Here is a 12,737-nt window from a genome sequence, read left to right as displayed (position 1 = left end):
TGTTCTCCGGGCTATAACTGAACTCCCAGAATGTTGTAATTAATCACAGTCAGAGATCGGGACCAGGCGTCTCCTTCCCTGGTGTGACTGCATGAAACAGGATCGCAGAGCTTGCTGTCACTGTCTGCCAGGAATGTCTAAGAGATGAGTCAGAAAGGGTCTCGCTTGCAATATTTGAGGAAAGAAATATCCAGTGTAATTTCTTATCACTGTAACTTCATAATTTCCCCTGAACGATCACGGTCACATACATCTGAAGAAGGTTTTTTTTTACCCACGAAAGCTTAGGCCCAAATAAATCTGTTAGTCTTGAAGGTGCCACCTGACTCCTCGTTGTTTTTGTGGCTACAGACTAACACGGCTACCCGTCTCATATTTGTGCACTTTACAACATCCAGGGACTGTCACCCTGGCAAGGCAAGTCTGATTGTTCCCATTTCATAGCTGGACAGACGGAGGCACAGTGGGGTGAAGTGCCTCACCCGAGTTCACATGGCAGGGCTGAAACGAGAACCCAGGTCTCCTGATGCTGCGGCTGGTGCTCCCTCGGGGTAAAGAAATTCTGGGCTAGAACAGAGAGAGTCCCAGCTCTTTCTGACAGAGGCATTCAGCACTCGCTTCCAGCTTGAGCGTCTGAGTTCAGGGCCCCCAGCTCTGTCTGGGGGAGCTCAGATGGGAACCTAGCTTAGCTCTCACCGCTGGGACTGGGGCTCCCTGGGGTACCGGTGCTGCTGTATTTGGTTCAAAGGGCGATACTTGCTCCGGGCCAACAGGCCCCAGGGAAGGCGGCGTACGCTGTGTATGGCAGGCCCTTTATTTAAATCACATGTGGAGCCTTTCGTAGCAAAGCGAGCTCTGAATTTGTGACAGCGTGACATGAACACAGCGGCGTCAGAGCACCGTATCCGGCCTGGCATACTGACGAGGGACGTAACTCCCTTCTGGTCACAGCATTCACATTCTGGTCCCAACACCTGCTCTGTGTGGCTTATATTAGGCTGACTCCTGCTAATGCTGCATCTCCTGGTACCAGCCCCTGATGCTCAGTGGGGTGTGCTCCAGGGGGACTTCCATCGTTTGTCTGGATTCCCGACAGTGCTGCTCTGTGCCTGCTGGAGGCATCAGCCTTTTCCTAGTGGGGGAGGAGGCCTGAGGTGGGCCTTAGCCCCCTTCACCACGAGGCCCCGCCCCCTACTGCTCCTATTCCCCCTGAGGTCCTGCCCCTGGCCAGGCCAAAAGCCAGAGCCAGGCAGTAGCAAGAACCATGCAGGGAGCCCCGGACTCTCCACCTGCCCTGGGCAGCATGCCCCAGAGGGTGGGGACATGGGCCAAAAGCTGCTCTTGGGCACCCCAGCCCCCGGGCAGCTCTTACAACGGCCTGGCTCCAACTTCCAGCCCGGCCAAGGGCTGGAGCCCCTGCATGTGGACTAGCTACCCGTCATTTCACTGGTGTCTTCCGTGGCTGCCCTGAGTAGGGATCAGGTGGGCAGGTCCTGTCCCATCAGCTGAGGAGGGGCAGGGCATTGATGGACCTGGGTGCTCTTACTAACCCACAGGGACTTCAAGCCACTGCAGTCAGTGCCCCCACCAGCCTTCATGAGATACGTGCAACCCACGTTAAAGCAGCCTGGCTCTTTGTCCCCCTCTAGTGGCTAGAGTTTGTCCCCGCAGACGGTTCCATAGGAGATGCTTTTACGCACAGGTTGAGTGACAGCCTGGTAACCCTCTTGCCCATGCCCCGGGAGTGCTGGCCCCACGGCTCCCCCTCACCTTGCCGACGAGGAAGCAGTCATCAGCGGAGAGCGGGAAGAGCTGCCCGGGACTGTAGATGTCAGGGAGGTGGGTGCCGCTGGCTCTCTGGAACACACCTTTCACCAGCCCCTTCACACTCAGAGCATAGACATCCTGCAGCCTCATCAACGCCCGCGCTGCTCCCTCTAAGTCCTCGAACTCGGGCAGGTCCTTCTCCACCTGCGTGTAGCCATTCTTGAGCGCTGTAATGTCAGTGCCGGGGGGGAGCGTCAGCTGGGCGGCGGCGAACGGCTCGCCAGTGCCCAGCTAAGTGCTTCCGTTGGCTGGAGCCGAGGAGGGATTCATGGAGAAGGGGCTTCCCCTGAAACGCCATCCGAAAGCATTTCAGTGCCGAACAAATGGGAACTTCCCCTTGTTTGCCCATCCATGGGTACGCAGCCTGCCCGAGCTTGTGCCCCTTGCTCTTACTCCTCTCTGTCCCCCATAACTGACCCCCCACATTGTCTCCTGTTATTCCCTTCCCATTTCCTCTCCTCGCCTTGTTCTCCTTCCTGGCCATCACCTTCCTCCCGCTCCCAATTTCCCCTCCTCCCTCATTCCCTCCCACTTTCAATCCCTCCCTTGAGCATCCCCCTCATTATCTCTACATGGGGGAGATGGATCCAGGCCCGGTGACACCAGCTGAACCTCTAGCCCCAAGCCCCAGCTCCTCTGGACACATGGTGAGAGATTCACAAAGGCATGTAGGTGCCTAACTTCCATTGGGATCCATGGGAATTAGGCACTTGAATACCTCTGTGAATCCCACCCATTGCGCTCATCTGCTGACTCGAAGCAGGTCAAGCGCTGTGGGTACGTGGCAGCTGTGGGTTCGGCACAGGCCCCTCTCCGGTACCTTGGGTGTTCTCGCTGGCCTCCAGGCTGTGCACCACATTCAGCCAATCAGACTGCAGCCTCTTGATCAGCGTGTAGGCGAGTAACGGGTTTGCCGCAGAGCCCCCGGCTCCTTGGTGCAAATCCTGCACCTTGTTGTAAAACCTGGAAGGCATGAGCAGGGCAATCCCTCAGAGACACTGGAACCAGCCAGCACGGCCCATTGCAGCAGGCTGGGCGACGGGCCGGGGAGCACGGAGCTGGGGAAACTCCTCAGCAGTGAGATCTGGAAAGACTGAGGGATGGTGGCTCGCGGGAAGCGCCATCAGTTGAAACTAGACAGGACAAAGCAGGGGTCAGATGGGCAGGTCCTGCCCCCTCAGCTGCAGGAAGGGCGGTGCTCTGGTGGATCTGGGTATCTCTCTTTTGATAACAAGAACAGAGCTTGCTCTTACTAAGCCCTGGAGGACACCGTGTGTAGCGGGAACGAGCAGGATGGGGATAAGCTAACATCTCTAACGACTTTCATTCCCCCGGCTCCCCTCTGCTTGAGTTCAGATCAAACCCACTCAGAAATGCAAGGGATGGGAGGGGTCACTTCCTGCTGCTCAAGTGAGCTTGTGGTGCCTGGTACTTTGTCTTTTCCATGGGCATATCAGCAGTTGCAATGGCCAGCCCCATTGTCCAGCTCACAGATACCCGAGCCCCAGATCCCTGCTTTGACTTCAGCTTGGATCTAACTTTAGATTTTCTGTTGTGCTCAGCAGAGCAGGGGGAAAAGCCATAAAATGGCACCTAGAGCTTGAGTCATTCCAGATGTTAGTCATGTGACCCATCCTCATAAAAAGGTATTTTCCACTGCCCTCATTATTAGACTCCTGAGCTCAAACCCGATCCTGAGATTGACTCCCTGCAGTAAATGCCTCTGTGTCAGGAGTCACATGTTGAACCTGCAGCCTGACTCCTCCATGAGCAATGATGACTGGAGTGTGTCACCTGGCCAGTCAGAGGGGCCAGAAGGAACTCCCCAGGTCTGCACACCATTCAGCTTTGGGCTGGTACAAAATTTGAACCTGGAACTGGGTATATTACAAATGGCCCCTTTCATTATACTGGGATGAACCAAAGCCCCAGAGCCAAACTCCCTTTGTGATTGAAATCTAGATCCATAGATTGTGCCCATCTCCAGTCAAATGCAAAGGATACTCCTGAGGGAATTCTACGCCAGAAAATTAGAAATTCTGTGCACAATATTTTAAAATTCTGCAAATTTTATTTGTCCGATAAATGTGGAGGCTCCAGCCTGGCATTGGGGAGCACAGGCCACTGGTTCTACAGTGGTGGGAAATCACTGTGCAGCTCCCCCCCCGGGACATGGACTCAGCGGTGAGGCTGCACCCAACCTTGACACAGCAATACCATAGCATACCAAGGTTTCCCGTTCCCAGCCAATGGGAGCTGTGGGGGAGTGACCCACAGGTGAGGGCAGCCCGTGGAGCCCTCTGCCCCGGCTCCTTCAGGGGCCGCAGGGAGCCTAACCTGGCCCCAGTGCACGCTGCTGCCACCGGAGCCCGCACCCTGAACCTCTCCTGCACCCCACACCACAACCCCCTGCCCTGAACCCCCTGCTGCACCCCAACCCCCTGAGCCCCCTGCTGCACCTCGCACCCCTCCTGTACCCCAAACCCTGCAGCACCCCACACCTCTCTTTCACCCCAACCCCCTGCCCTGAGCCCCCTCCTGCACCCCAATCCCCTTCCCTGAGCCCCCTCGTACACCCCGCACCCCTCACCTGCCCCAATCCCTTGTCCTGAGCCCCTTCCTGCACACTGCACCCCGCACTCCCTTCTGCACCCCAACCCCCTGCCCCAGCCCTACCTTTATGGCTCTGCATGCAATTTCCCCACCCAGATGTGGCCCTCTGGCCAAAAAGTTTGCCACCCCTGGACTAGATGATCGCAATGGTCCATTCTGGCCTTGGAATCTATGACTCACAGAACCCATTCAACTTGCCAACTCTCATGATTTGATCCCCCATCTCACACTGTGTGGGGTTTGTCTCAAAGCCCCAGCTCCCGGTGTCATGGGATCATGAGAGATGCCTTTTATTTTAATGTAACTTTCTAGCTCTCATGATATCAGAGCAAAGCTTGAAAACATGGCCGATAAAGGCTCAAATGAAATGACGCAAAATGTATTGTTTTGAGTCTCATGATTATTTTGCAGGGGAGGAGGAGAGGCTGATTCATGAGTTTTGAATGATTGGGGTTGGCAATTAGGGAGCTGGGAAAATCTCCAGGAGCACAGGAATATTCTGTCTCTGACAGTGGCCAACATCAGATTCTTGAGGAAGGGGTAAAAACCCCACACCAGGAGGAGCTGTGGGACAATTTGCCTCATTGGTTTATGCACAGAAGCATGAGGTTTAATATCCCTCCCACCTCATTTCTGTAAGCGTGAATTAGGATAACGCTAGATACCCATGTTATCCCCCTGCCTGGGGCTGCAGATCTGACCCTGCTGCCAATCTGACCAAGTCCCACTTTGTTATTTCACACGTTAGAGCAACAATTCTGAGGGATTTAGTCATGTTTGTTATTGGTGGAAAAGCTGGTGTATTTGGGGGCCAGGTTCCGCAGACATGCATATGACCCACTCCGTGTCTGTTACAAATAAGGCCACAAGGTTCATTGGTAAAGAAATACATCATTCCCGATACATGCTTTTGTTTCCAGACATTTAACTGCTCCATGCAGGAAACCGCAGAACAGCTGAATGCTCCATTGTTGGGATGGGAGGCTTTCCACCACGCAGCCTCAGGCTGATGGAGCTGATGTGGGATGGGGGACTCCTTCTTAGTTAGCAAAGAAAGGAAAGGATTATTGCACAATGCTCAGACTCTGGGTTTCCTGGGCAAAGATTTCTTCTGCACTACGGATGACTTGGGAAGTTTTTAGTCCTGATTCTCCTCTTGCTTACATCAGTTTTACCTCGGCGTAACTCTAGTGACTTCATTGGAGTCATTCTACATTTACACCAGTGTAAACAAGACCAGGGGCCACCCAAGCAGGTCCTTCAGCACAGCTTCACCCCTGATTTGCAGTGGCATGGCCCTGCTTGCACCAGGAATAGGCTTGGACCTTTGCATGTATAGCCTCTCACCCCCATTGTTACACACAGTAGCAATGAGCAATGTAAGTGCCCTGCTGCTGACTCCTGTCCGGCCCAGCTCGGTCAGTGCAGATGCATGGTAAGACTGAGCAACAAACACGGCAGCTCTGACAGCAAGTTTGTCCAGTGAGCCTGGTAGTCCACGTACACACACACACACAGGGTCAGTCACATGCACACCCCTACATATGCATGCTGCACACACACCGATGCTAAGGTATATACATCCCCATTCACTTGCACAAACACAGAAGCAGGTACCCATTCATCCACGTACTCACTGGCACACTCATATGCACGCATGTACTGTACATACAAACATGGACAAACACACTTAAGCACTGTCAGACCGGCGATCATGAGTCCTAAGCCCTGTGTAAGGTAAAACAAGGGCTTCCCCTTTATTCCAGTTAACAGCCGACACAAAGAAAAATTCCAGCACCGGTGAGGCACCTCGCAGGCCCCCAACGCACAAGGCGTGTCCACACGGCAGCTGGGGGGAGCCGGGGTGGACGCTGACAGACACGTGCTCGCTGGATTAGAACGCGGCTGGACGAGTGTGGCTGTTGCCGCACGGGGGCTTGGGCTTGCCGCCCGAGCACAAGCCCACCTGACCCCCTGGGTCTGTATTCTGGGGCTGACACCTGTCTCTCGGTTTCAGTTACTCCTGGGGGGATTCCGCGCACCCGCACAAAATGCCCCCTGCAGAATTTCTGCATTTCCCTGCAGAAAACGCCAGGGGAGCTGCGCGGGGGCGCGACCATATGCACGGTTTTTGGTGGGGGGGACTGCCCCCAAACAGAGGTGAGGCATACGGGGGCACACGGGGTTACGTGTCACTGCCCCCCCCCCCCCCGATTTCTGCAAGTGCAGGTTGTTGCTCCCTTCTGTGTGCAGGGAGCCTTCCTGTTTTCTGTGCAACAGAGCGTGCCCACGGTGGGGCTGGGTAAGGGATGTGGGGGAAGTGAGGGAAGCGGGGGAGGGGGTGGGGGAAGGGGCAAGGGGTGGTGGAATAGGGCAGGGGGAGGGGAATGTGGGAGTGAGGGGAGGGGGATGGAGAAGAAAAGGGGATTGGGGAATCACAGGGGGAGCCCAGCATGGGGCATCCCCCAGCAGCAGCTGGGGCTCCTCATTCTGACAAGCCCTACCCCCCCTACACCTGGACCTCTCTGACAAGCCCCCCACACCAGACTCCCATCCCTCTGAGCCCGAACAAGCTGCACCTGGACCCCCACCCCCATCAAGCCCCACTACCCCAGCACCCACACCTCCCCACTGAGCCCCACATACCCAGACCCCCCTGCCAAGCCCCATCTCCCCACACTCAGACCCCCCCTCTGAGCCCAACCACCATCACCTGGATCCCCTGCAGAGTCCCATTGCCCCTACACCCGGAAGCCCCCAACGAGCCCCCGTGCACCCAGATCTCCCACTGAGCCACCCACGCCCAGATTGCCCCACACAGAAACCCCTCACCCCACACCCGGATCCCCCTGCATTAAGCCTCTCCACACTTGGATCCTGCTGGGTTGAGCCTGCCCAGCCACACCTGGTGCACCTGGCACAGAGGGGCAGGGCCCCGGGGTGTTTCTGGGGCAGGCCCAGGCCTTGCACTGCGTCAGGGTCAGGTGCAGCTTCACTGCCGAGTCCCGGTACTGCAGGGGGTGGGGGCTTCAGGGTGATCGTCCACCTCAATGCCGCCAGTGGCCTGTGCTCCCCTCTGCCACGCTCGAGCCACATTTCTTTATTGACAAATAAAACTTGCAGAATTTTAAAATATTGAGGCATCATTTTTAATTTTTTGGCGCAGAATTCCCGCAGGAGTATTTCAGGGCTCAAGCAGCGCGAGGGCGTGTTTGTCTACCCTGGCACATCTCCAGCTGCAGTGTAGACGGACAGGTCTCCCTCGATTAATAATACAACCTGAATCCCTTCAATAACAGGGGGGTTTTCACCTTCCCCTGCAGAATGCCGGGTGGTTCACCTGCTGGGATCGTTTAGGCATAGTTCACGTAATCCATTCCCTGCTACCGCAGGGGTCTGGGACATCGGTAGCACCTCGGTCACTCCCTGTGGCACTCAGTTTAGTCTCCTGGGGGCTGAAATGCTTTAGTCTGATTAAAGTCCTGGGTGTACCAGGAGCGGATCGGTGTGAAATTGAACAGCCTGTGACAGACAGGAGGTGAGAGGATCTAATGGTCCCTTCCGGCCTTCAACTCTGTGAAAACACACTCACTCGCACACATGTATTGTTACACACACACGGTCCTGGGCACACACTTGCTCACATGTATTGTTACACATCCATGGTTCTGGCCACACACACTCACTCACTTGCACACATGTACTGTTGCACACACAGAGTCCTGGCCACACACACTCACTCACTTGCTCACATGTACTGTTACACACACACAGTCCTGGCCACACACACTCACTCACACACATGTGCTGCCATACACACATGATCCTGGTTGCACATGCTTGCTCACTTGTACACATGGACTGTTACACACACACAGTCCTGGGCATGCACATTTCATTCACACACTCACATGCCCTCCCTGCATGGGAACCCTCGGACTGCGAGCAGGGACCATCCTTCTCAAGTGTCTGGAAAGGACCTGGCACACAGCGGCTGCTACTGCAAACTAGCATTAATAATAACAACAAGCTCATCTGCATCCATGCCTTCGCTCCCCACACATGCCCTTTGCTAGCACATCCCTGGCTGGGTCCTCCCGTGTTTGGTTTGCGAACTGACCAGCCCTAGGTGAGACACAGCCATCATTCTACAAAGCCCATCTCCTGTGGCGTCTGGTACTCTCTCTTCTGTCTTTTATCGATTTATTTAAAACTTGTCTCTCCTGACGCTCCAGGCGCTTGCACACCGAGGAACACAGACGCAAACCAAATGCAAAATGCTCTCAGGTTCCTTGCTAACCAGCGTGGCCTAAAGGCCAGGATCACCAACAAGCCTGAGGGAGTTAGGTGCCTGCGTTCAGTGGGAGTTGGGCTTTTGATAATCCCAGCCCATTACGCTGTTTGAGGCAGGGACCCTCTTCCATTCTGTTTGTACAGCCCCTAGCACCATGGGGTCCTGCTCCCGGCCTGGACCCCTCCCGGTGCGGAGTGCGCCACCTTCTGAAATACCCAGGGTCTGCGGCTCCGCTGGATCCGCCGTCCTGCCATGGAAGCGAATGGAGCAGCACCGGAGCGATAGGGATGGGGCGGGCAGGCAGGGTGGGTCCCTTCTGCAAGGAGAGGGATTGTGCCCAGCCAAGTGCTTTCGCCAGGGGCCGGAGGGGACCCCACTGGGGCAGCTGAGCACTGGGAAAGTTCACAGCTCCGGGTCCTGGCTGCAGACCGGGGGGCTCTCTGACCCAGCTGCCTGCCCCTCCCGTGTCTGAATGGCCAGGCTGATCCGGATTCTGCTGGGAGCTGGTCCCGAGGCAGAGCCAGGCTGCGGGGTGCAAGGTCCGGGGGTGGATCGGGCTGCGGACCGCGCCGGATGGGGAGGGTGTCTGGATCAGAGTCAGCCTGGGAGGGCAGGGCGCCGGGAAAGCCAAAGGGTCCAGGGTCAGTTCGGGCCCCTCTCCGGGTGCTGCGCGCCGGGCTGGCCCACTTACCTCTGCAGGTCCTTCAGCCGGTGGGTCTCCGCCTCCAGGTAGGCCCCCAGGTGCCGCAGCAGCCGCCGCTCGGTGGCCAGCGCCTGCCGGACGCTCAGCATGGAGCTGAAGGTCTCGCCCGGCGCCCGGCGCAGCCAGCCCAGCCACAGACCCAGCGCAGCCACCGCCGCCAGGCGCATCGCTGCGGCGCCGCGGGGGAGGCTCCGGCCGCCCCCCAGCTGCCCTGCGCGGGGCCCCGGCTCCGGGATCTTCCCCTTCCAGCGCCCGGACAGCGGTGTGTGCGCCCCCGGCCGGCAGGAGCGGGGCCCGGCTGCGGGCGCTCCGCCGTGGCCAGTGGCAGGGAGAGGCACCGGGGGCGGGGAAGCTCCGGACGCGAAGGGGAGAGGAAAGCTGCGGCGGGGGCCGGCAGCCGGCACCGACCAAGGGGGCGCCCAGGCAGGATCGCACCAGCGGCGCCTTTCGGGCGCGCAGGGGTTTGGCCCGGTGAGTCTCGCTCGTGGGCAGGAGGCAGCTCTCCCGGGGGAGGGGGATTGATCACCCCGCCCCCTGGGGGCTTCCTGCAGCGTCCCCCGCCGCAGCGAGTCAGCCGGTGAGAGAGACACGGGCGGCGTCACTTGTCCCTGGAGAGAGGAATGACCAGCCTGGTGATGTGTGCTCCAGGCCAGGAGCTCAGCCAGCCAGCGGGCCGGGATCCCAGTGATCCCTGCTAGCGACTGCCTGGCGGCACAGACCTACGGGCAGGGCTACGGTCCTCCTTAGACGCATTAGGTCGAATTTATAATGTGTGCGTCTACACTACCCAGCCCTTTCTGCCGACTTAAAGGGCTCTTAAAACCCACGCCTGTCCCCCACCTGGAGGAGAGGAGTAGCGCCAGAGTCGACCTTCCCGGGTCCAATTAGGGGTAGTGTAGACACAGCACAGTGTAATTCCAGGGGTTTGGCCTCCTGGAGTTATCCCAGAGTGCTCCAATGTGACCGCTCTGGACAGCACTTTCAACTCCACTGCACTTCAGCCAGGTACACAGGGCCCTTTTGCATTCCATTTCCTGTTTGATCAGCCTGGGGAGCTCACCACCGCCCCTGACCATGGCTGCCCAGGGCCGCAGACGTGCTCCAGCCTTTAGCGTTCAGGAGACACTGGATCTGATTGCCCTGTGGGGAGAAGAGCCTGGGCAGGCAGAGCGCTATGCCCAAATCGCACAGCGCATGGGGGGGAAAGGCTACACCAGGGACTCACAGCAGTGCCGTGTGAAAATCAAGGCCCTCGTGCGAGCATACCTGAAGACAAGGATGGCAAATAGTTGCCCTGGGGCTGAGCCACAGACATGCCGCTTCTATGAGCAGCTGCATGCAATTCTAGACAGGGACTTCACCGGTGTGCCAGTATTCGTCGTGGATAGCTCCCGGGTGGCCACGGGCAACAGCGAGGAGGACACTGTTGATGAGGAAGAGGAGGAGGAGGAGGAGGAGGAGGAGGAGGAGGAGGAGAATGTACAGCAGGCAAGCAGAGGATCCATTCTCTCCGACAACCAGGACCTTTTCCTAACTCGGGTGCCAGCCCCCTCCCAGGACCCACTGTTGCAGGACTGTGATGGTGGGGAAGGCACCTCTGGTGAGTGCATATTTGTAGTAACACTACAGGGGTTCAATGCAATTGTGGTTAATGTTTAATTGGAGGTGAACAATTGGGGGGGGCAGTCCAGCCGTGCAAAGGGGGCTCCCCGGAAAAGCCTGTTTATGTGCCGAGAGTTTCCACACCAAAAAAATGTCCCCGGGCCTGCCCTGCCACCGCTTACCCTTTCCTGTGTGCTTACCACGCTTGCCTGCAAACCAAGATCAGCTGCCCAGCACTCTGCCAGGTGTTGTACCTCACTGGCAGGCTCTTCTTTTAGAAGACTAGGCCCTGGATACCCTATGAGTTGAGGTTGAATTTAGCAGCATTAGATCGATTTAACCCTGCACCAGGAAAGAGGATTTGGGGGACGAGGAGAGTGATATCATTCATGGTCACCTGGTTGAAATAGGGGAATTTTATTCAGGGGACATTCAGAGGTGCCCGTTCCTGCTGGGCTGTTTGCCTGTGACTGAAAAGAAATCATCCCCGCTGTTAGCCACGCGGTGGCGGGAGGCGAGGGGGGGGGCGGGGTTCATGCTGAGCTGTTTGTGTTTGGCTCGCAGGGATCTTCCCTGATACTGGTCACATGGTGGAGGGAAGGGTGAAGCGATCTTCCCAGAGAACTGGGGGGCGTGCGTGTGGGGGGTGTTCATTGGGTTTGTGCTGCATGTTAACCCGAAAACCGCAGCCCCTCCTTTTAAATGGCCAACCCAACGGGTGCTTGGCATGGGAAAGGAGGGCACTGCTGTTTGAAACCATTCCCACGTGATGAAGGTTGAAGAAGCCGAAAGACTGTGGCTTACCATGGCTGCCTGCAAGCCGAATTCTGTTGCCCCGCCCTGCGTGTGTGATCTCTCACACCAAACCGGCAGGCCCTCAATATAAGAGGCAAAATGCGACCGTGTACCGAAACATTACATAGCATATGTGCTTAACAGCTTGGATCACCATGAAAGAGTCTAGCCATTGTTCTCTAAAATGTGTCTTTTTAACTACCACTCTCCCTTTTTTCCCCTCCCGCAGCTGCAAATGTTTCAACGCTCCCCCTATCATCTCCGTCCCAGGGGCTAGCACGGATAAAAAGGCAAAAAAACCGCACCCGCGATGAAATGTTCTCTGAGCTCATGCAGGCCTCCCGTGCTGCAAGAGCTCAGCAGAATGCGTGGAGGCAGACAATGGCAGAGTCCCTGAAAGCAGAAAACGAATGCCAGAAGAGGTGGCGGGAGCGCGTTTATAGGAGGCAGGATGCAATGCTGAGGCTAATGCGGGAGCAAACTGACATACTTCGGCGTCTGGTGGAGCTGCAGGAAAGGCAGCAGGAGCACAGACCGCCGCTGCAGCCCCTGTGTAACCACCCGCCCTCCTCCCCAAGTTCCATAGCCTCCTCACCCTGACACCCAAGAGCGTGGCGGGGGGTCCCCCTCCGGGCACCCAGCCACTCCACCCCAGAGGATTGCCCAAGCAACAGAAGGCTAGCATTCAAATACATTTTGAAGTGCAGTGTGGCCTTGTCCTTCCCTCCTCCCCCACCCCACCAGGTGCTTCCCTCCTCCCCCACCCCTCCCGGGCTACCTGGGCAGTTCTCCCCCTATTTGTGTGATGAATTAATAAAGAAGGCATGATTTTGAAACAACAATGACTTTATTGCCTCTGCAAGCGGTGATCGAAGTGGGGAGGGCGGTTGGCTTACAGAGAAG

At 57.0% G+C, this 12,737-nt stretch overlaps 2 protein-coding genes across 6 annotated transcripts in view; one reads left to right on the top strand and one right to left on the bottom strand.

Moving 5' to 3' along the window:
- P4HA3 (prolyl 4-hydroxylase subunit alpha 3) overlaps positions 1-9,915 on the bottom strand; it is a 33,549-nt gene extending 23,634 nt beyond the window's left edge. For all 5 annotated transcript variants that reach the window (XR_012667262.1, XM_048839102.2, XM_048839111.2 and 2 more), the window contains exons 1-3: positions 9,426-9,915; positions 2,648-2,790; positions 1,771-1,994 (exon numbers count right to left, since the gene is read on the bottom strand). Coding sequence is in view for 4 of the 5 variants with exons in the window: in XM_048839102.2 (XP_048695059.2) it covers positions 1,771-1,994; positions 2,648-2,790; positions 9,426-9,604 (546 nt within the window). In the remaining variant the exon portion in view is untranslated. The remainder of the gene's footprint in view (positions 1-1,770; positions 1,995-2,647; positions 2,791-9,425) is intronic.
- Positions 9,916-10,097: 182 nt separating this feature from the next.
- On the top strand, positions 10,098-12,676 carry LOC125631836 (uncharacterized). The gene is made up of 2 exons (XM_048839154.2): positions 10,098-11,037; positions 12,064-12,676. Exons 1-2 carry the CDS (start codon positions 10,512-10,514, stop codon positions 12,432-12,434), a joined length of 897 nt encoding a protein of 298 aa, XP_048695111.2. The 5' UTR covers positions 10,098-10,511; the 3' UTR covers positions 12,435-12,676.
- The last annotated feature ends 61 nt before the right edge of the window (positions 12,677-12,737 follow it).

Source organism: Caretta caretta, chromosome 1, assembly GCF_965140235.1.
Source record: "Caretta caretta isolate rCarCar2 chromosome 1, rCarCar1.hap1, whole genome shotgun sequence".
In the NCBI taxonomy this organism is placed as follows: domain Eukaryota; kingdom Metazoa; phylum Chordata; order Testudines; family Cheloniidae; genus Caretta; species Caretta caretta.
Note: the sequence above shows the minus strand (reverse complement) of the source record. Positions and strands in the feature narration are given on the sequence as shown.

What these genes read in the sequence shown, in the direction of transcription:
- LOC125631836 (XM_048839154.2), top strand. Translation starts at nt 10,512, where the DNA reads ATGGCTGCCCAGGGCCGCAGACGTGCTCCAGCCTTTAGCGTTCAGGAG. An exon ending in TGGTGGGGAAGGCACCTCTG is followed by an intron (nt 11,038 to 12,063) that starts GTGAGTGCATAT and finishes CCCCTCCCGCAG; the next exon opens with CTGCAAATGTTTCAACGCTC.